The sequence below is a fragment of the Tursiops truncatus genome, chromosome 14, assembly GCF_011762595.2.
Source record: "Tursiops truncatus isolate mTurTru1 chromosome 14, mTurTru1.mat.Y, whole genome shotgun sequence".
NCBI lineage: Eukaryota > Metazoa > Chordata > Mammalia > Artiodactyla > Delphinidae > Tursiops > Tursiops truncatus.
The window spans coordinates 53427785-53450655 of record NC_047047.1 but is presented as its reverse complement, the minus strand read 5'-3'; the positions used below and the strand labels follow the sequence as shown (position 1 = coordinate 53450655).

The following is a 22871-nucleotide window of genomic DNA, read 5'->3' as shown; positions in this document are numbered from 1 at the left end:
GTTTATAATAGCCAGGACATGGAAGCAACCTAAGTGTCCACCAACAGACGAATGGATAAAGAAGATGTGGCACATATATACAATGGACTATTAGCCATAAAAAGAAACGAAATGGAGTTATTTGTAGTGAGGTGGATGGACCTAGAGTCTGTCATACAGAGTGAAGTAAGTCAGAAAGAGAAAAACAAATACTGTATGCTAACACATACATATGGAATCTAAAAAAAATTAAAAAGGTACTGATGAGCCTAGTGGCAGGGCAGGAATAAAGACACAGACATAGAGAACAGAGTTGAGGACATGGTGGGGAGGGGGAAGCTGGAGCAAAGTGAGAATAGCATCGACATATATACACTACCAAATGTAAAATGGCTAGTGGGAAGCAGCGACAGCACAGGGACATCAGCTTAGTGCTTTGCAATGACCTAGAGGGGTGGGAGAGGGAGGGTGAGAGGGAGGCTCAAGGGGGAGGGGATATGGGGATATATGTATGCATACGGCTGATTCACTTTGTTGTACAACAGAAACTAACACAGTATTGTGAAGCAATTATACTCCAATCAAGATGTATTAAAAAAAAAAAAAAAGAAAGACTCACTGTTCTGACAATGTCCTTCATAGCAAAAGGATCCAGATCAGGATCAAGCATTGGATCTAGTCATCAATTCTCTTTGGTCTCTTTTAGTTTAGAATAATCATCAGCTTTCCTTAACTCCCATGACCTTGACACATGAAGATTTTGTAGAATATATCTAGATTTGGTTTGTCTGATATATTTTCATGATTAAATTCAGGTCACGCACCTTTGGCAGGAATATCACAGAAGAGATGTGCTTTTCTCATTACATCCTATCAGTGGCGCTTGATTTCGATTTGTCCCAAACTGATGTTGTTCACTTTGATCACTTGATCAAAGGAGTAGTTGCCAGGCTTCACCACAGTCAACCATTTGCTCTCCTTTTGTAATTAATAAGCATTTGTAGGCAGGTATTTAGAAACTGTGTAAATGGCCTATTCTTCATCACTTTCCATTAATTCATTTTTAAATTTATATCAATATCAACTTGTGGTTTCCTGGTTTATTCAATGGTTGTAATCTTTTACCATCAGTATTAACTTGGATGTTCAGATTGTCCCTGATGTGGCAATGGGAGCCCATTCAAGCTGGCTTCTGCCTCCTTTGACAGGTCCCCATCATTCTCTGAACACTTTCACAACAAAGTGTTTCAGGCTCATCATGTACTTTCCCAACCCCTAGTCATGGAAGCAGACATTTCTCTAAAGAATCTTGGTTCCTTTCAGTGGAAAATGGTATTTAGAAGCCAAGATCTGAGTGATAAGTATGCTCATTGGTACTGGGGCATTACTGTTCCCAGGCCCTCTCAGTGGACAAAGCTAGGGACTATATGTATGCATATATATGTTTATGTGTATACATGTGTATGTATGTGTGTACAGACATACACACACAGACACATCTGTCCAAATTTTTATATATATATATTTTTCCCCACATTGATACATCCAATTCCAATCTACCACCACAGAGTTGAGTCTAGTTTTTGTCCCTTTTTGCAATTATAACTCCCTCCTCCAATTGTAAGAAACCTGGCTTCCACTAGCCTTAATATTTTCACTCATTTAATTAACCTCCAATACGTAACCAATCTCCCAACTCCACTGCATGTCTTCCCTTGTGTGGACACCTTGCTAAGGCCCTAACTCCCAAATCAAGTTGTCCCTAAGTCTGCAGAGGTGTCCTTCTCACCCTACTCTGGCCCACCACAGTTCTCCCACCCCAACTCACACCCCACAGCCACTCCCAACCACAGTGTGGTCAGCTAGTGGCTTTAGGCCTGAATGGAGAATGGAGAAGGAGGAAGAAGACTGGGTTTTTTCTTTAACTCTCCAGTGATTCCAGAGTGAAGTGAGGGTTGACAGGCACTGAGGTACATCATGGTGACGTCATGAGCGTTAGAACCATTCAGTCTTTTCTTCCTTTCTTTCTTTGTCTCTCCCTCTCTCCCTCCCTCCCTCTCTTTTTTCCCTAGAGCAGTGGTTCTCTACCTTGGAGCTTTAACAGATGCCAATATGGACCCACGCCCAGAGACTGGCTCCACTGGTCTGTTTTAAAAAAAAATGCTCCTCAGGGCATGTGAGGCCAAGGAGAAGAACCACTGTTCTAGAGGCGTGCACACAGTTCAGTGAGCCCTCCCTGCATTAGAAGGGTAGAGATCTGCTTCTGTGTAATTACCACAAACAGGGGTTGTGAAGAGAACATAGGAAAAACATCCTTGGACATAAATCATAGCAGTATTTTCTTAGATCAGTCTCTCAAGGCAAAAGAAATAAAAAGAAAAATAAACCAATGGGACCCAATCTTTTGCACAACAAAGGAAACCATCAATAGAATGAAAAGACAACCTACAGAATGGGAGAGAATATTTGCAAATGATGCAACTGACAATGTGTTAATATCCAAAATATACAATCAGCTCATACAACTCAACGACAACAAGAAACCCAATCAAAAAAATGGGCAGAATAGTTATTTATTTCGTAAATAATGGACATTATTTACGAAAACAAGGAGCATGCTGGCTTTGGCCTGAGGCTGTAGTTTTCAGACCCTTGGTCAACAGGCACATGAAAATATGCTCAACGTCGCTAATTTTTAGAAAAATTCATAGCAAAACTACAATGAGGCAGCACCTCACACCAGTCAGAATGGCTATTATCAAAAAGTCTACAAATAATAAATGCTGAAGTGGATGTGCAGAAAAGGGAACCCTCCTGCACTGTTGGTGGGGATGTAAATCGGTGCAGCCACTATGGAAAACAGTATGGAGGTTTCTCAAAAAACTAAAAATAGAGCTTATTTTGATCCAGCAATCCCACTCCTGGGCATATACCCAGAAAAGATAAAAACTCTAATTTGAAAAGATACATCCACTCCAACATTCATAGCAGCACTATTTACAATAGTCAAGACATGGAAATAACCCAAGCGCCCATCAACAGACGATTGGTTTAAGAATATGTGGTGTATATGTATACACAACAGAATACTACTCAGCCATAAAAAAGAATGAAATATTGCCATTTGTGTTAGGAAACTGTTGACTGAAACCACCCACCTTGGCCAGGCACAATAATAACTGCTCTATGAGTTGTCTCACAACAGGAGGTCCTGATAAAGAACTCGGTGCTGCCCCCAAAAACTAACCAGAAGAATTCAGGAGGGGCCAATAGGAGGGAGGAGATGCCAGTCCATAATATGTCCTGCCAAATTCCTAGAAACCCTCACGATGGAATCCATCTTGGCTGAGAGATGCACATGCCACCAGGAAGGACCTTGAGTCAGACCACATATGGGCACGAGGAAGATGATTGGCTAGAAACAACCCAGAAACTAACCCCATTACCATAAAACCTGAGACTGCAAGTCACACGGCAGAGCAGTTCTCCCGGGTTTCCTTACCCTGCTGTTCTTCACCCAGGCGGCCCTTCTCAATAAAGTCTTTTGCTTTGTCAGTCCGTGTGTCTCCTCTGACAATTCACTTCCTAGTGTTATACGAGAGCACACTCTCGGGCCTCAGAAGGGGGTCCCACTCTGGTAACATTTGCAGCAGCCCAGATGGACCTAGAGAATAGCATACTGAGCCAAGTAAGTCAGACAGAGAAAGACAAACATTACATGATATCACTTACATGTGGAATCTAAAAAATAATACAAATGAACCTATATACAAAACAGAAAGACTCATAGACATAGAAAAACTTACGGTTACCAAAGGGGAAGGGGAGGGGGTATAAATGAGGAGTACGGGATTAGCAGATACAAACTACTACACATAAAATAGATAAGCAACAAGGATTTACTAATATAGCACAGAAAACTATATGCAATATCTTGTAATAACCTATGACGGAAAATAACCTTAAAATATATAAATGAATCACTTTGCTGTACACCAAAAACTAACACAATATTGTAAATCAACTATATTTCAATTTAAAAAAAAAAAGGCAGGGGTTGCAAGTTTTTCCCATTAAGGGTGAGACAGTAAGTATTTCCTTTGCAGGCCATACAGTCTGTCGCAAATACCCAAGTTGGCTGTCGTAGTGTGAAGGCGCCACACACAACTCTGAAGTATGGGTGGTGTGGCTGTGTCCCAGTGAAACATTATCTATGAAAACAGGGAGCATGCTGGACTTGGCCCGAGGCTGTAGTTTGCAGGCCCTTGGTCAACAGGTAAAGGTTTTGAAATTGGCATTTTAAGCCCTCCAATTGCAAGTTGTGCTGACGGGGAAATTTTAATCAAGCAGAAAATAATTACCTATATTAACTCAAATATTTCCTGAAGTGATTTTTTTAAACGGCTTCCGTTCCTATAAAGATTATTTAAGACACAATCATGCCCTTGGTCAAGCTGATCTCCCTGGTCAGGCTCACAGAAGTAGATCTTGCATTTGTTTTCTTCTTTTCTTCCTCTCTCTTGTTTTGATCCCAGATGAAACAGCTAGCAGCAGTGCTATTTAAAGCTACACCAATCCAAGTGTTAACTACAGACCTGGGGCTATAGGGGTTTCTACTGAGATGCACATTAGTCACTTGGCAGAGTTTAGCACAGCTGCCCTGAGCCACTCTCCTTTGGGTCCAGTCATGGATCTGGAGCACCAAGCAGACTCCGAGGAAGAGAGCGAGGGAATGGGATGCTAGGATGCAGGAGTGAGGAAGCATCTTACTGGTGGATCTGTGCTTATTTGGAAAATACATCCCATGCTCGTGCCTGAAAGAAGGCATCCTTATTTGCAGATAGTCTAAACTAGGTAATTCAAATCTCATCTGTCATTTGTTTTTGATAAAATGATTGGTTCTTCTAAAGTGGCCAGGCGATAGAGCAATATCCTGTCTTTACTCCATGGTCTGCCTGAGACAGCCTGGGCGGAGGTAGGCAGATGGAGCACAGCCCATTTTCTGGTGGCGGCCCGGGAACAGCCATGCATGTGGTGTTAGCAGCTTAACAGTTAAAACAATGATGTTTTAAGCGGTGGGTTAAGATTTTAATACACCAATTCAAAGGATGGATAACACTTCGCAGCTTTTCATGTAATAGTCCTCACAGTTACCGTTCGTGCGGTGGTCTTGTCTTTTCGTGAAATTGGAGGTGTTCCTTTTTCCCCCAAACTCTAAAAAGCTCTATGGCCCCATGTTAAAAACAAAGCTTTGTTTTTGTTGATTGCACTCTTGCACTGTACTTGTACTCAGCTTGAGTTGTCTGATTTCATCCCACATTTGAGAGCCCTCTTCCTCCTGGCAGCAAATCCAGAAATGCTAACATGTGGGCGCACAGAGTTTGAAAGACTTCTCAACTCTCAACCCCAGTATCCTAGATCTGAGGTAAAAAGTGGCACCTCTATCTCCTATAATTTGTGTGAGGAAGAAACCCCCCAATGCACACAAACCATACGTCTCAGAAACAACATGCCTTGGAAAGGGGGACAGGTGATGTGCCCACTGATTCAATCAGTGATGCTTATTGGGCACCTACCAGTGCCAGGCTGTTCTAACTGGTGGGGCTGCAGAGCACTGGGAGAGCTCAAGTTCTTGGGGGAGGAAACTACAAAAAGAAGTAAATAATTAAGAGAATCTCAGCAAGTGCACACAGGGGGCAGGGTTGGTGAGATCTATTCTCTAGTGAACTCTTGAAACATGGATCCCAAGAGCCAACCGTTGTCCAAATGAATGTGCAGAGGTGGTAGATCTTAAGTTGGTTAAGTGTTTTTTGCTCTACCTGGACCTGATGTTTATTTCATGCAAAAAAAAAAAAAAAAACAAGAAGTGCCTATTTTGAATTTGCTAATGCAGCTATCTTATTTGTACCAAGGCTGCATAACGTGGACTTTGTAGAGTCCACAAGCCTGAAAGGATACGTTTCTGTTGGAAACTCAAGCTCATGATGTCCAACAGCAAAGTGGTAAGTTACCATGATTTTGCACCCCCTACGCTACTATTTTGACCATACTTCAGGAATGTTGCTTTCACTTACAGAAACTCTACAAATATTGGTTTTTCAAAAAGGCAAATACTAAATGAATATTGTTTGCTCGAAGACATGAGGAAAAATGTGCACAGCACACACACTGCAGACAGACTGGAGAAATAAATTGTACTGGGAAGCACAATTTGCAATATAAAGCTCGCTTAATAATTTATTTGAACTTGAAAACTCAGTGATTATGCCAGGCACTGGGTATTTTGATTAACTGGTAGAAAATACAGTGCTAGCTGTCCAGAGACTGCAAACACTTGTATTAATGTGAAAGGTTTTTAAAAAATATTCCTATAGTTTAGAGATTCCAATTTGATTAACTGGATTTTTAACTGAGTTTAGGCTGGATTCCATCGGGTTTTTTGTAACCTCAGAGTAAGTACATGACTCTCAAAGTCCTGGCCATGTGATATTATCGCTGTGATTCTGTGCAAATTAACTTCCCTAAGTTTCCTCACTGTGAACATCAGGCAAGAGGGGCACCTGACACACGGTAGAACCCACAGAACTGACCACTGACAACTCATGAATGTGCTAAGCTGGGGACACACAGACAGGAGACAAAGAACTGATCCTCAGTGAGTTTACCACCTGTGTGGTCGGTACCTGCTGCGTTTTCAAGTGGCTTCAGGGGGGCCCTGGAGAGAGAATTAATACTCCTGGTAGGAGAGGGGACACTGAAGCGGCCTCAGTGAGCATTCACAAGCGAGGAACAGGAGGAAGAGGGGAGTGTGCTGAAGACAGCCCTGGTGGAGTGGAGCCCAGTCATCCGTGCAGCTGTAAAATGCTCCCTCTGTCTGACACTTAGAGCAAGATAAAACCCCCTCTGTTGTAAGTGTCATTCACCACACACCCAACTCTAATTCTTGCCAACTTTGTACCTCAGAGATCTCAGACTGAATATCTGTTTGTCCTTAAAGCAGATAAGCAGTGACTTCCCTGGTTCCCCACTCACAACCTGTACACCATTTAAAACAAGGAAATTCCGGCCACAACAGAGGCCACCACACAATTTTTAATTAAAAATTTTAAGACTCAAGTCCTTGAAATGGCTTAAAGTGGTTATATAAAAACATAGTAAGATAAAAATGAAGAAGCCCACAGGTTGCTGGAATACAATTTATTCAAAGCATTTCACATTAAAATTATATTAGGTTTAAATACACAAACATACAATTACATATAAAACACTATACTTTCCCAAAGTTTATGACATTTACTTTTTAGAATTAGCTGTTTGCTTATAATTTGAATCTAAAAGGTACCATTGAGTGCTGCTATAATTGTGTTTATATTTCTATTTATTTCAATTTTGCTATTAGATATTTAGAAAGCATTCATAAGCTCACCTAGAATATACAATGATTACATGTTAAATATTTACATTCAAAACAGGAAGCCAATACAGTGCTACAGATGCATGACTTGATAGTTCTTTAATGTATGTAGTATATTGAATGGTCCAGCCTGCTGTTCAGAATGCTAGAAATGTTATTAAGCAGTAGAAAGCTCATCGAGGGATTTATATCTATTTCCTCTGCACTAGACCCACATTTTACCAGAGTCCATATACAAGGCTGGCTTGGAGTCACTTCATGCAAATGAGATTGTACTCTGAGCTTCCCTAAAGATAACTGGGAGGTCCAGATTATGCCCCAAGGTCGTTCCAATTTAGCTCAACTATCTTATGGTTGGCATTAACTACAAAATATAAACCTGCTTCAGTGGAATCCCTAATAGAGTGAGGCTCATGGCAAATCAGTAGTGTCAAAACAACACGTACAGGTCCTGCACCCGAGGAGTACACAGAGGAAAGCTTTACTAAGTCCTCTAGGCTGGGACTCGGCACTGGCCGAGCCCGATTCCTTAGGTCTAACTCTACAAAACAGAGATGAAGCATGGTTGATGCCACGATGACATTTATTTTTTGGCTTCCCTCCATCTACCCTCCCTCTCACGCCATCTGCAGGCTGTAGATGCAGAATGGTTGATCCCACAAGACACAGGTTAGCAGCATAAACAGTGTGAGGCTGGCTTACTCCCCAAGGCAAGGTCTCCCTTCACGTAAACGGTGGGAACCAAGTAACCTCACTGAAACCAAAACAGTAGCTAATCACCAATTTCAAATGAACAAGGGATACACCAAAGTGGGGATAACTCTCGCACAAAGCATTTTCAACTTTTTAAATAATATAATCCCCAAATAGATTAACATTATATTAAGATGGTAAACTGTCTTGACTACCTATCTTAAATTCTTTTATAGTAACTATTTACAGTATAGATATTAACAGGCATGAAGGCCAATTTGAGGATAACTTTGATAAAACTGAATACAAACAGAGGTTTCACTCCTTCATATACTTACTCACATATTCACTGATATGCAGTATGAAGTAACAAGTCCAGTGTAGGGTGTAGCTTGTGCTGATGAAGACCTGAAACCAAGATGAAGGAAATGCATTGCTCTTACTTCATGATCAAACTCACACTCAGATGCAGTTTTGGAGACTTCAGTGAACAGAGGTTTGTGGGAGCCTCCGTGGTAGAAGGGAAGGCATGGAGGGAGCACCCTGACCAAACAAGTCTCTTTGGGTCTTAGCTTCTCACTGGGAAATGAAGAGTGCTGGATTTGATGACTCCTGAGATGCCTTCTGGCGCCAACATTTTACAAAACTGGAAAAGTACACAGGGCTTTACACTAATAAAGAATTGTTACTTCATAGAATATTAAGCATTAGAAAGCCCACTAAGCATCATTTTGTCCAGCTCCAAAATTTTTCAGATAAACAATATTGACAAGCAAGTCTTAACTAAAGGAACAATCTTTTTATGAAAATAATAAATGAAATAGAGCCGGGATCTGAAAAGTCAAATGGGAGAAGAACCCTGAAAAACTATGGCTTCTTACACCAGGAGCCTCAAGGAAAATGCCATTGATTTACATTGTAGGCAAAACCCAAAGAAGTCTAGTGACTTAGTATACACAGTTACTGTCAATAAGATGTTGAATATTATCATATATTACGAATAAATAAAAGTACATAAACAAAGTAACTTTTCATTTGTTTATTTTGTCCTCTCAAATACATTTAAAAAGTAACATTTTAGACACAGAATCACAAATACACACAAAACAAAGTAGTGCCGGCTTGCTTCACAAAGGGTTTTCCTTTGACTCTTTTAGCTGCTTTGCATAAAATTCAAAGCTTTCCTGTAGAGGAAAAAAAAAGGGAGGAAAGTTACAGATAAAAGTTACCAGCGGGGCTCCCCGGGTGGTGCAGTGGTTGAGAGTCCGCCTGCCGATGCAGGGGACACGGGTTTGTGCCCCAGTCCGGGAGGATCCCACATGCCGCAGAGCGGCTGGGCCCGTGGGCCATGGCCTGCGCGTCCGGAGCCTGTGCTCTGCTACGGGAAAGGCCACAGCAGTGAGAGGCCCGCGTATCGAAAAAAAAAAAAAAAAAAAAAGTTACCAGCAAGAGGTGATGGTACAAAACTTAAAAACATAAAGTACTGCAAACTGGTAGCAAAGACTGTTGGGCCCACAGCGGCTGCAGTCTCCTCAAGCTTCAGCACTCTTCTCTATTTCATGAAATCACCAGTTCAAGGGCCCCCAACTGAGAATTAAGGCACCAGGAGCCTCTGCTGTGTGTGTGCATGGGCAAGTGCATGCAGGTATTTACACCTGGGTATGGAAGGTTGAGGGGTTTGAAATAAACATGTTTTAGGTGACTTTCAGTTCAATGAAACAATAAAAAGGAATTTTGCACTCATGATTTCTCTTATTAAACAAAGCAAAGTAAATAAAACAAAATTTCCTAGGCAACCTACTGAATGGGAGAAAATATTTGTAAACATATATAGCTGATATGGGGTTAATAGTCAAAATATACAAAGAATTTATATAACTCAATAGCAACAGGGGAACTGAACAGACATGTGGCCAAAGAAGAACTACAGATGGCCAACTGGTACACGAAAAGTTGCTCAACATCACTGATAATCAGGGAAATACAATTAAAAAACACAGTGAGATATCACTTCACACCTGTTAGAATATCTATTATCAAAAAGACTAGGAATAACAAATGTTAGCGAAGATTTGGAGAAAAAGGAGCCCTTGTGCACTGTTGGTGGGAATGTAAATGGTGCAGCCACTACAGAGAACAGTATGGAGGTTCCTCGAAAAATTAAAAATAAAACTAACATATGATCTAGCAATTCCACTTTTGGGTATTCATCCAAAGAAAATGCAAACACTAATTCAAAAAAGATATATGCTCCCTCAGGTTCACTGCAGCATTTACAATAGCCAAGACATGGAAACAATCTAAGTGTCCATCAATGGATGAAGGATAAAGAAAATGTCACACACTCTCACACACACACACACACACACACACACACACACACACACACAGGAATATTATCCAGCCGTAAAAAGAATGAAATCTTGTCATGTGCAACATGGATGGACCTTGATGGTATTATGCTAAGTGAAATATGTCAGACAGAAAAAGATAAACACTGTATGATTTCACTTATATCTGGAATCTGAAAAACACAAACAAACAGAACCGAGCTCATGGATACAGAGAACAGATCAGTGGTTGCCTGAGGCTGGTGGAGGCAGGTTTGAGGAGGAGGAAGATGGGTAAAGAGGTTCAAACAGCACAAATTTCCAGTTATACAATGGGTAACTCAAGGGGATACAATGTACAGCACAGTGACTATGGTTAATACTGGATTGCATATTTGAAAACAGCTGGGAGAGCAGATCTTGAAAGTTTTCATCACAAGAAAAAAATTTTTCTTTTGTGACTATGTATGGTGGCAGATGTTAACTGGGCTTATTGTGGTGATCATTCTGCTATATATACAAATATTGAGTTATTATGTTGTATAGCTGTAACTAATATAATGTTGTCAATTATATTTCAATTAAAAAAAATCCTAGATAAAGAGAGAAAATCCAACTTACTTAAACTGGAAATGAACAAGTAATTAACAGTGACATAATATGCTTAGCTATTGAAATACAGGCCATTAAACCCTATTTCAAGTTGAAATGAAGAGGGAACTGCCCCAAGGACATTTGATAAATTCATACCTACAGTTGAAGGTCTCAGACTGACCTTGTATTTTAAACCTCAGCCCCAGAGGGCTATGTTCTCCTGCAGCCAAACCCATGGCATGACTGTTCAGTTCCCAAAGCCCTCTCTGGAGGATCCTTCACAGAGATCTAATCCTCATGTAATTAAGTATTCAACTTATTCTTTACACATTATTATGAAGCACACACAAATCTTTAGAGGTATTTTTTTTCCCTCTTAATTAAGAAATACTCACAGGGGGTTCAGTGAAAGGGACAGACTCTCCAGCATTCTTCAGCAAAACTGCATAACGCTTTAGAAACAGATCATTCAATTTTACATCCTTCGCAGTCAAATTTTCATATAGTGCTTTAGCAGATGCAACATCACTGTCCAAGACTAGAGAAAAAGATATTAATCACAGATAAAGCCAATTTATCTTCTTCTTTTCCCAAAACACTTAGCCATTCAGGGACTCCTGGATCCCTTTATCCCAAAGCAAAGGAATACTTAACTACCTTCAGCATTCATAATCTACAAGCTCCGCCCTTCCTTCCCCACACCTCTCATTCAGCATCACCCGCTATGAAAGAGAAGGAAAATGACAAATAGCTATTTTAAAGACCCATGCTAGTTAAAGTGACCACAAACTGAAGTCTTCAATCATAAAGTAAGCATACACCATTCAATCTTCTGCTTAAAACCACACTTTGAAATTAAGCTAATCCAGGGACTTCTGTGGTGAGGAGTGTGTAAAATAAATTATGTGGAAGTCTGTATCTACATCAACATCAAGATCAGCAGCTAAACACCACCAAAAGACTTTCAATAAGGGAGGGTGGGAGGGAGGGACACGCAAGAGGGAAGAGATATGGGAACATATGTATAACTGATTCACTTTGTTATAAAGCAGAAAGTAACACACCATTGTAAAGCAGTTATACTCCAATAAAGATGTTAAAAAAAAAAAGACTTTCAATATACTCTCCTATCCTAAAATAAGCAAATGAGGAATACAGTTAGCTGCAATGACCAAAAAAAATTTTATATACATTATTAATATACATTAAAAAATCTACATACATCTATACAAGTTACACTAATACTTCACTTAACTGGATGATGAAGTAGCCTAGGAGCTAACTTCAGCTGGCTTTCTACTTGTGGCTGATTTGCAAAAATTTTAATATCTTCCCTTTTACTAAAACTTCCTGATCTCCCTGCTCTTCTCCCTCCCAATTCCCAAGTGGGATTACACAATTTAATAGTAATTTTATGCTGTTTTACACTACTTCATCTTAGTTATTACTCAATGTCTGCCAATTCCTCAAACGAAACTTTATGATTATAGCACTATTTTGAAATATATCATGTTCCACTCATAAGGGTAGAAAAATGGAGAATTCTGATTGCTCAGTCTGGTGTCCTGCCAACAATAAAATCGACAAAGCAACTCTTTACTTACCCATTAAAAAGTGAGCAAATCAGTGGGTGTCAGATGGACAGGTGATCATAATTTACAATGCTAACATTTATCTTGATTACTGAGGAAACTTTAGACTGGTTCCCTTTCATGTGTGATTGCCTGGCGATCAGGGAGGAAACTGCTTAAAAGACTAGAATTTCAGTTGTGACTGCAGGTAAAACCTTGGGGCTCACTTTTCAATTAAGGTGATTGTTATTTCAAAGGAGTAGGTAGACCACTGAAGGAGTAAACAGGCAAGTCAAGTGGCAGTCTCAAATATGTACCCATTTTACATTGTATTAGGTTGGCCAAAAAGTTCATTCAGGTTTTTCCGTAACATCTTAGAGAGACTGGATTGGTTCCCAATGTGTACAGCCAAGTGGACTTCTAAGTCCTTCCAGGAACCTGGGATCTTACTCAACAAATCAGGGCCCCTCAAAAGATGCTCAGAGATACTTTACGTTAACACTACATGAATAATTTCATATTTTTCTTAAATACAATTTTAAAACATATCCTAAGGCTAAATAAATTTTGTACCATAAGCAATTATCTGATATTTAGGATTACTGCCTTTGAGCTGAAGACTTAGCTGACTATACTACAAATATTTAAATCACTTAAATAATGAAGTCAGATTAAACTTATTACCATAGCTTTTCATGATGGAAGTGTATGCTTCTTCCTTTTCAGTTAATTCAGGAATCAATTCTAACAAAGACTTCACAGTTGGTGCCTAGAAAATTAAATATAGGTAACATTACCATGACTCAAAAGAACAGTGAAATAAAACACTGATATATGGACATTATACCAAAAAAACCTGACAACAGCAACAGAACTGCCTATTCAATTTAATGGACTATTTTCCCTTTTGTATATCTTAGTACACTTGGCCCCCTGTATCCAGTGGGTTCTGAATCTGTAGATTCAACCAACCACGGACCAAAAAAAAAAAAAATCCAGAAAGCCCAAAAAAGTAAACATTGAATTTGCTGTGTACCAGCAAATACTTACATAGCATTCACATTGTATTGGGTATTATAAGTAATCTAGAGATTATTTAAAGTATACAGGTGATGTGTGGTAGGTTATCTGCAAATACTACACCATTTTATACAGTCTCTTTGAAAGGAAAAAAAAGGACAACTAAATATTTTCTAAATGATGTTTGTTGTAAATAAATACATGAGTCAGAGATAAAAAGTGCAATTAGGTAAATTACTTTTTAAAGTGTGTGTATGTATGGGGGAAGTATGTGAAAATTAAGGAAAACTAGACCTCCCAGAGTTGTAAACAACCTAAATGTTTCACATAAAACAAACATTACAATTGGTGCTCAGTTTAAAACTTCATAATATGCCCAAATAAACTAAGAACAGGGTTTCTGGTGCCCACTCACCATGAAAAATCAAATCTAAAAAAAAAAAATTTTGAAATATGCTTTTATTCTTTTTTTTTTAAACATCAAAAATAAGACTTGGTTCTGTTTCACACATACACACATACCTTTTAGTGTAAATAAGGTAACTGTACAAACTGAGAACATGAATCCGTGGCACATACCAGTTTTAAAGCTAACGGGTTCATCTACCTCATGGTTTCTACCTGAGCCACCTGACAGGAGACACTCTGCAGTAGGTGTCTCCCTCAGCAGTGCTTCTGCACTGTGAAACTTACCCAGTGACCCAAGCAACGGGATTTGTTTCTTACATTTCTAAGGGTCCTTTCTTGGGGCTCAATGCATAACTACAAGGATAGAGAATTCACTGTATGAACTTGTTCTGCATTTCCAATACAACCAAGGAGCCAGAACTGACTCTGCATCAACATCTAAAGAAGTAAACAAGTACAGACCAGCAAGTGTTCAATCTCTATAGTATTTTTAGAAAACATCCTGAACTGACAAGCTCTTACATGATATTCAATACCTCTGAACAAGACTAGCTCATAGCATTATTGGTTTGTCAGCAAGTACAATAGCACCGTACCTTTCCCGATCTCCGAGAATTCCTAATACAGTACACCAAGAAAATTGGGGTTTGTTCAGCAATTGCACCACATCTCTAAAAATTGAAACATTATTTGGTAAGTGAAGGTTTTTGATAAACAAGCAGACCAAGGTGAATATTTCCAGTTAAGAAAGTTCACAATAATACAGTAATGTATCATTACCAACAGGAAGGTCTAACAGTCGACCAATGTTTTTTAAGGCAAGAAAAAAGAAAACCAAGTGCAAGCTAGGCCAGGCTTTCATGCATGTTGTCCTTGGCGCTGCAAGTATAAGGTCTGTTTAAAAAGCAAAGGGAAAAATTCAACCAACGCTTCCACAACCACAGAATGAGGTTTAGGACTGCAAAGAAAGAGGGAAAAAAGAAACACTATTCCCCTCCAATTATACTGCCAAGCATTCACAAGTGAGCTAGGGATCATAAGGTTAATTATACATTTAATAAGGTGTCAGGGAGATAACTGCTCGTTTCTTTATAAAAATTAAAATGTACAAAGCAAGTTCTCTTTAAAGTATAATTACCTACACTTACGCATACAAAAGGACTGATTTCAATCTCTCTATTTTATAAAAGGCTTTCATTGCGATAGACAGCCAGTGCTTGAGAAAGAGACAAAAGTTAAACTCAAAAAAAAAAAAAAGTTTATATGACAGACCAGATAAATCAAGTGTCTATCCCATCTTAGATGCTATAGTAAAATCAAATATGGCAAGACATTATTTTAGTTTACACTCATCACAGATGTCATTCTCTTAAGTTTCTAAAAGCACATTGCTCTTTCAAAGCTTTAAAACACTGTCAATACTAAAATGACTAGTATAAAAAGAACTTTTGGGGACACACAGAACATTTACACTATAAACTGATGCTTTCGACATCTGTGAATAAAGTATTCTTCACTACAGCAAGAATAATCTTTTACTGTTTGACAAGCAGGTAAAGAATGGGTAAAGGGTTTATCATCTGAAACCTCAGTCTACTGAAGGGATAAAAATGAAAAGACAGCTGTTGCAGCAACGCTCGGCTGTTGCCAAGAGCCCTAGACAGGCCACTGTGGGTACATGCAGCTCTGAAGGCGGCTGCCACATCCCCACTGTCTCCCACTCTGGACTGCTCGCTAGGAAGAGCCTTGATCAACAAGCTGGTAAATGAAATATCAAGTGTGACTTCCTAAGGAGCTACCACAATGATGTGTTAAAGCTGAGTGAATACTATCACACGTCCAGCTAGACATGCATATACCCTGAGTGGGTACACTTAGGTATGTACACACAAACATAAAGCATTAGAATTTATTCTTTTCAAGATAAAACTTGTAATACTAAAGGCAACAAAACAATGAAAAGATTCCTGAAATCCCCATCATAAATTGCCTTTTCTGTTTAAAACAAAAAATTTTTTTAAGGAAAAAAAAAGGTAAACATACCAAACCAATCAAGAAAATTCTCAACTAACCAGCATTTCTCTCTCTCCAGGAACAAAAGTAAAAAAGCCTTAGAGGCAGTGCCAATTTACACGTTTTACAAAAATGTTAACACAGAGAAATTTCTCAGGAATTCCTTTTAAAAATGACTTGGATTCTACTGTCAAACTAGATGAACTTTAAGGATCAAAAGCAGAGTTCCAGCAAATGAGTACAGTTTTACCTTCCCTATCTACTACTTAAGAGGTGCTGCAGCTTGCAAAAACGTTAAGTGAATATACTACTATTTACTACCAGAAATTGGTCCCAGGCCTCAATTTGACACAGGGAGTCTATACAAACACAGCCGTTGGCGGGATCACGGTGACTGTTTGACTGCCACCTGCTGGGAAGGGGCTCCCCGGCGGTGCCTGTTTGTGTACATTAACAGTGGCAGCTACGATCACCCACTGGTGGCGCGCTGCTTTATATTTAGTGCTGTTAAAATGGCATGAATGCAGTTGTCTCCTTCCCTGAAGATTGCTAATTTAACAGAGAGTGCGGGCCACAGAGACCTGCATTTGTCATTTAATGTGTCTGTGACACACAAGTGAATAGAAAGCAAATTCTTAATAAATCTTGAATAAGGCACTGAGAATGTTTGAGTATTCAAGAGAAGCTGTACTTGAAAAGCAAACATTTCCTACTTTTTGTTTGCAAACTGTGTTGCCATGGTGATGCACAGTATTTATAGAGCAGCGTTAGAGAAATTAAACTAGGAAATCAAAGGAATTGTTTTGCATTACCTATCTGCACAGAAACATTTGTCTTTAAATCATTTTGGCAAAACATGTCTTCCCCCACCCCCACTTAAATCTAAAGACATTTCTAGTCTGATGTGGCATCTTTAAAACCAGCAACCTGTAACTTACAATCCAGTCCCTGTCATGTAACCTTGATTCACGTTCAAATTTAAATGTGCAGGCAGCACCACACTTCATTTCCGGTATTCTACCACACACCTAAGTCTAGTAATTTCTTAACTGACTTCTCACAAGCCACAAGCCCCACTGCTCCATGTGTGGTGGGTCATTACCTGTAGGAGAGCTCTGGCATCATCCACCTTGCCTGCATCCACAAGCTGAAGGAAAAGATCGGTGACAGGTTTGTAAATTGCAAACTGATTGGCCAATCTCTCCGCCATGATGCTTACTGAAAAAAATGACAGGTAAGAAAAATCTTTCATTTAAACAGTGGTATAACTAACTCATCCACCAAAGAAAGTCAGTCCAGACTCACTAGAGAGAAAAAGTGCTTCTGTGTTCTTTGGCTAGAACAGCTAACTTACTCTTTTCAAGTGCTGGTTCCAACCGTTCCTCTATGACTTTTCGGAATAAGTATGCCAAGCCAAAGTACTGAAGTTCCATGGTTTGGTTCCCTGAAGTAAGCATATTTTCAATGTTTTCTATTGCACCATCTATGTTACTACTGTAAAAGAAAGTAAAATAAATTATAAGGAAATATTTGCTTTTAGTATTAATATTGCAGGCAGTTTCAGTATGAGTACTTTGGGATTCACACATGCAAGCACTTTAGGAAAAAAAGGAAATATATTTACAATTAACCAGATAAAAAACACTATGCAAGCTGAACCCAATCACATTTAGGTGGCACCAGCAATCACTGGGTGCTTTATGCTACAGTAACTGAAGTAGCTGCTTATTTTAAAAAACTGCTCTAGAGACAAGATCAAACAACTATATAGAGAAGAATTAAAGACAATAACTTAAAAAATTATTGTATCTCAAAGACTTGATTCTGCAGCTGTTTGGAATGTAAAATGAAAACTTGTTTAAATGCTATATAACTCTGGCATTATAATCTGCAACTGGTCACTAGTGCATGAAGTAAAGATAATGTATTACATCTTAGGATTCTTAAAAATGCTGATGATGTCTTCAAAAGGTATATTTTCATGTCTCTCAACCCACAGTCACTACAATTTGTTTTTGTCAGGTAATACATAACATTTGAAAAATATTCAATTTATACTAAAATTCTCAGAAAAAAGTATCTTCACACTTTTTATTTTAAAAAATTAATTACATGGCCTTATGTAGCAAGTTATGATAAAAAATTATCTTTATGACTATCTTTTTGGTTAAGATGCTCTTTAATTGATACTTTACAGTTATGATATGGCACTCGAAATCCAAATAATCAATTTTATGTTGGAATTATTACCTGAAACAAGAATTCTCTAAAAATGAGTACACCATTACAATAAAGTTTTCTTATGGGTTTTAGTTAGAGAATTATTTAATAGTGAATAAAAACATATTCTCGGCCTCATATAAAACTCTGTTTATATGGTAACATTTAAAATTTCATCCAGGGGCTTCCTGGTGGCGCAGTGGTTAAGAATCTGCCTGCCAATGCAGGGGACACGGGTTCGAGCCCTGGGCCGGGAAGATCCCACATGCCGCTGAGCAACTAAGCCCGTTCGCCACAACTACTAAGCCTGTGCTCTACAGCCTGTGAGCCACAACTACTGAAGCCCGCGTGCCACAACTACTGAAGCCCGTGCGCCTAGAGCCCATGCTCTGCAACAAGAGAAGCCACCGCAATGAGAAGCCTGCGCACCGCAACTAAGTAGCCCCTGCTTGCCACACTAGAGAAAGCCCGTGTGCAGCAACAAAGACTTGGATAATTTTTTGGATCTTCTAACTTAAAATAATCACATTTTCTTATTAAAGGAAAAGTTTAAAGTTCTATTTGGGGAAATAGTTTTAAAAGGGTGAAAAACAAAACAAAACCTCTTCTCTGCCCAAAGAAAGAGGAACAAAAAGCCCTGTAAAAACCAACATGACATTTTCGTATCACAACCCATTAAATGTATGTAGGATTAACTGCTAAAGAACATTTTTTCCTAAAAGCATGAAAAATGTCAATTCCATTATTACCCCCATGAATCTTTAACTTTGCTAGTGAGGTTAATAAAAATCAAGTTCTTATTTACTTCTACAGTAGTGATCCTCAACAAGGAATCTAGAAATGGTGGTATGAGAATCATCTCTAAATACCTCCCTTTGTGTGGATGTGTGTTGACACAGGTGGATGGGTAGGAGAAGATGGAAATGTGTATTTTTAACAAGCTTGCTAGGCCTTCCATTTCACTATGTACTGGTAGAGTGTCACCTTCAAGTGTTGCTAACATTCAAATGAACTTATTTTTCACTTTTGCAACCAAGTGTTTCAATAAGGGCCTGGAATGTATGAATGAGAAAAGTTACCAACCGTGAAGCAAGTTCTATGAATTTGAAAATTTTGATAAATGTTGATTTAAGATTTAATTTAAAGCTAAAACATATTTTGTTAACATATAATTATTCCCTGATAGCTACAGAATAATCAGCAACTGGCATCGATACTTCCTCTGTAGTTGATACGGCTTCTAATACCCTAGTTTTACAAAAGGTGGGATTTGAGATAACGTTCCTTCCAGTATCCAATGGAGAAAAAGAAAGCTCGAAAATACTCACTTCTTTATTTGTGCCAAAGCAATGTTATTGATGAAAACCATACGGGAAAGTCCAATTGAATCTTCGAGTCCATTTACCAACTTCTGAATGTCTTGTATGCTTTCTGTATCACCCTTCAAGGCACATGCCTGAATAAGGCGGGTCACTGCTATCCTAGAAGGTATCTGCTCCAGATCCAAGGCTGTTTTTAGTGTTGTTAGAGCGTCTACAATAGAAGAGCAGGTGACAGAGCTTTTTTTATATGAACCGTACTGACTTTAATGTGTTTTGAAAACTAGCTTTTAAATATGAGCACAAAATGACTATACACAAAAAGCTATGAATAATTTATTCTATATTACAGAAAATATTAATACTTTATGAGAAACCTAAAAAAAAAAATAAAGATTTATTTGACTGTAAGATATCAGAGACCAGAGAAATTTCTTCTTTAAGTTACAGAGAAAATGCAGATGTTACTGACAGAATGTGGATTCCATTCAGGGATAACATTTAGTGACTAATTTCAAAGAAGTTGACAAGTTCAGAGAAATATAAATAAGGAAAAATTTTAAAAATTAAAGGCCTTCCAAAAATATGTAACCTCTACCCACATTCATACTTTCCCAGATTTTACTACACTCAAAAGATTCATGATTATCAAAATCTTCTAATACCGCAAAGATTCTTTCTTGAAAACAATGTCGCTTTCTAATCCAAAAAGGACTGATCATACAAGAAGAGCAGCCAAACTGGAACACTCAAGTTACACACTAACAAATTTATTTTACACGATTACATATCTTGCAGATATTTTCTTACACTGATTTTTCGGAGAAAATAAAGCTCACCAGATTCCCAGGGAGAAACCCCTCAGGAGTTTCTTTCTTTTTTTTTTTTTTAAAGTATCATACTTACAAGTATGTGATTATGGATAAATATGGAATATCCTTCTGATTTACTGATTTAAGTGCCAGGGTAGCAAAATCATTATATTAAATAAAATGATGGACTGCAGGGAAATTGCAATACTTAGCACAACAATCACTGCTACCAAAGAAAACTTCATGGCTCTATAGAAATTAAAGCAGTGTAACCTACACAAAACTAAGACCCTCAAAGCAGCTTTCCAAATAACAGTCTATCTTTAACAGAAGAATGGGGAAAGGGTAATAAACACTCTATTAAAAGTGATACAGTAAAAGACATCATGAATTTAAGTATTTATTACTGAATAAACAATTTATTATTACTCCAAATCTACATTCTAAACCAGTGATTCTCAAATGGGGAAAAGGGAAAATAGGCAGTTTAGAAGGCATATTCAATAAAATTTTATAAATACACACGAACATACAGGAAACAAAAAATGTTATTTATACTACTTTAATAATATTATCTATAGAAAATAAACTTGATAAAATCTTAACTGGTGGTCATACACAGATAATATGGAATATTTTTATTAGCCAAGAATATTGTCAGCCAGGAGGATCTTCCCACACCAGTGGATCAAATAGCAACAAAAATAAGATAACAATGGTGATGATAGTAATGCGCATTTACTGAGCTTTTACTACATTTGTTGAGCACTTACTACATGCCAGACACAGTATTAAGCAGTCACACTCACAACTACCCTCTGAGGTAAGTAACAAATTTATATGTGGGAAACTGAGGCACAGATAATTTAAATAATTTCCCCAAGGTCATACTGTTAAGACACCAACCCAAGAATCTAACCACCCCAGAGCCTTCATCTATGGGTGCATGTGTGTGTGAAAGAGTGGAGGATAGAGGAGAAGAGATCATTTTATGTCTATCCAAAGGGAGCATGGGACCTTGGAACCGAAATCATATTCCCATACAGGGCTGGACTTCTGGACAGTTCATGATTTATGCTTTGGGACACCAAAAGCAGTATCCATCCACACCCCTCCCCGAGTCCTTATCACACTGTCACCTAATTTACTAGTAATATTGATTATACTGCAACAGTGTGATGTATCAGCTATTAATATTCCAGAACAGCATTTGAACTGGCTTTATTTTTCTTCCTGCTTTAGATGGAAGTGAGAAAAAGCAACCTGAATTTTTTAATTGGGAGCTCTAGTCAGCCATGGAACAAAATAAGGAGATGTGGATAGTGCCAACAGCATTCCCGTCCTTGACAATGACCACAGTAGGTTAGTCCGTGGCGAGGCACTGGGAGGTGGGTTCATAGCTTCTACTCTCAACCAACCTCCAGGTGAACAGCTGAAAACAGATGTGAAATTATATCATAGTTTCTTGTTGTCTTCACAGGGTACCTAACATAAAAGTGGGATAGCAGTCAAGTTAAACACTGATTAGATTCAGCTCAAAAATTAACTCCTTGAAATTAAAAAAGTGTTTTATTCTGATCTCCATGTCTACAAAATGTCATTTATAAAAATGAACTTATTTATATGGGAGCAAGTTTAATTTTTCAATGTTTTAAAATTGTTTATCAGGGACTTCCTTGGAGGTCCAATGGTTAAGACTCTGCACTTCCACTGCAGGGGGCGCAGGTTCGATCCCTGGTCAGGGAACTAAGATCCCACATGCTGCGTGTCGTGGCCAAAAAATAAAATTTCAAAAAGTAGAAAAAAATTGTTTTTAAATATCTACTTGCCAAAAAGCCTCTTCTATTGCAAAGAAAATGAAAGCTTTTAAAGTTTTAATAGCAAGCCCTACAACACTCAATTATGACTGAAGCTGTCTCTAACAGGCTGGTCCTGCCTGTAGAATACTGAGGCAGCAATTCTGCATAGGCAGAAATGATCACTTACATACTCAGTCCTAACCAGTTAGGAAGACATCCAAAGACCAATACCTCTAGGCATTACAGGCAACATTAAAGCTGCACAATTAGACAGCAACTTTCAGAGATGTGATATTATTTTATAAGCATGCAAGTGAGGAGTATATACAGAGTGAGGAAAAAACTAGGCAACATATTTAACGGTTAAAGAGCTGTTTCAACCTTCCTTAAAGAGTTCCTAAGTGTCTTTTGTTGTATCGGCAAAACCATGGTGTTACTGTATCAACTAAAATTCAAATGTAAAATTAAATGTGAAAAGATGCTTATCTAAATTTAAGAGATTCATCATTTTTCCCCTTGGGAGCTCATTCATAAGACTATCCGATCCAAATCCATTCCTCTGCAAACCCATAAACAGCCTCTACCAAACAAATGGCCTCATCCCAACCCTCCCCAAAGTCATCTCCACATTTTTCTGATGTTATCCTCTTAATTCAAAAGCTCGAAACTCGAAACTCCAAACAAACACTGTATCTTACT

General features: G+C 38.5%; 1 protein-coding gene across 2 annotated transcripts in view; it reads right to left on the bottom strand.

Annotated features, from left to right (window-relative positions):
- Positions 1-9110: 9110 nt before the first annotated feature.
- The window catches only part of LRPPRC (leucine rich pentatricopeptide repeat containing), a 103157-nt gene continuing 89396 nt past the window's right edge, over positions 9111-22871 (bottom strand). Inside the window, exons 32-38 of one of the 2 annotated variants that reach the window (XM_019942882.3) lie at positions 19571-19775; positions 17377-17516; positions 17125-17240; positions 14606-14680; positions 13266-13350; positions 11406-11548; positions 9111-9270 (exon numbers count right to left, since the gene is read on the bottom strand). In XM_019942882.3, coding sequence (XP_019798441.1) covers positions 9214-9270; positions 11406-11548; positions 13266-13350; positions 14606-14680; positions 17125-17240; positions 17377-17516; positions 19571-19775 — 821 coding nt within the window. In that variant the 3' untranslated portion in view covers positions 9111-9213. The remainder of the gene's footprint in view (positions 9271-11405; positions 11549-13265; positions 13351-14605; positions 14681-17124; positions 17241-17376; positions 17517-19570; positions 19776-22871) is intronic. The other variant, XM_019942883.3, reaches the window with a different exon arrangement.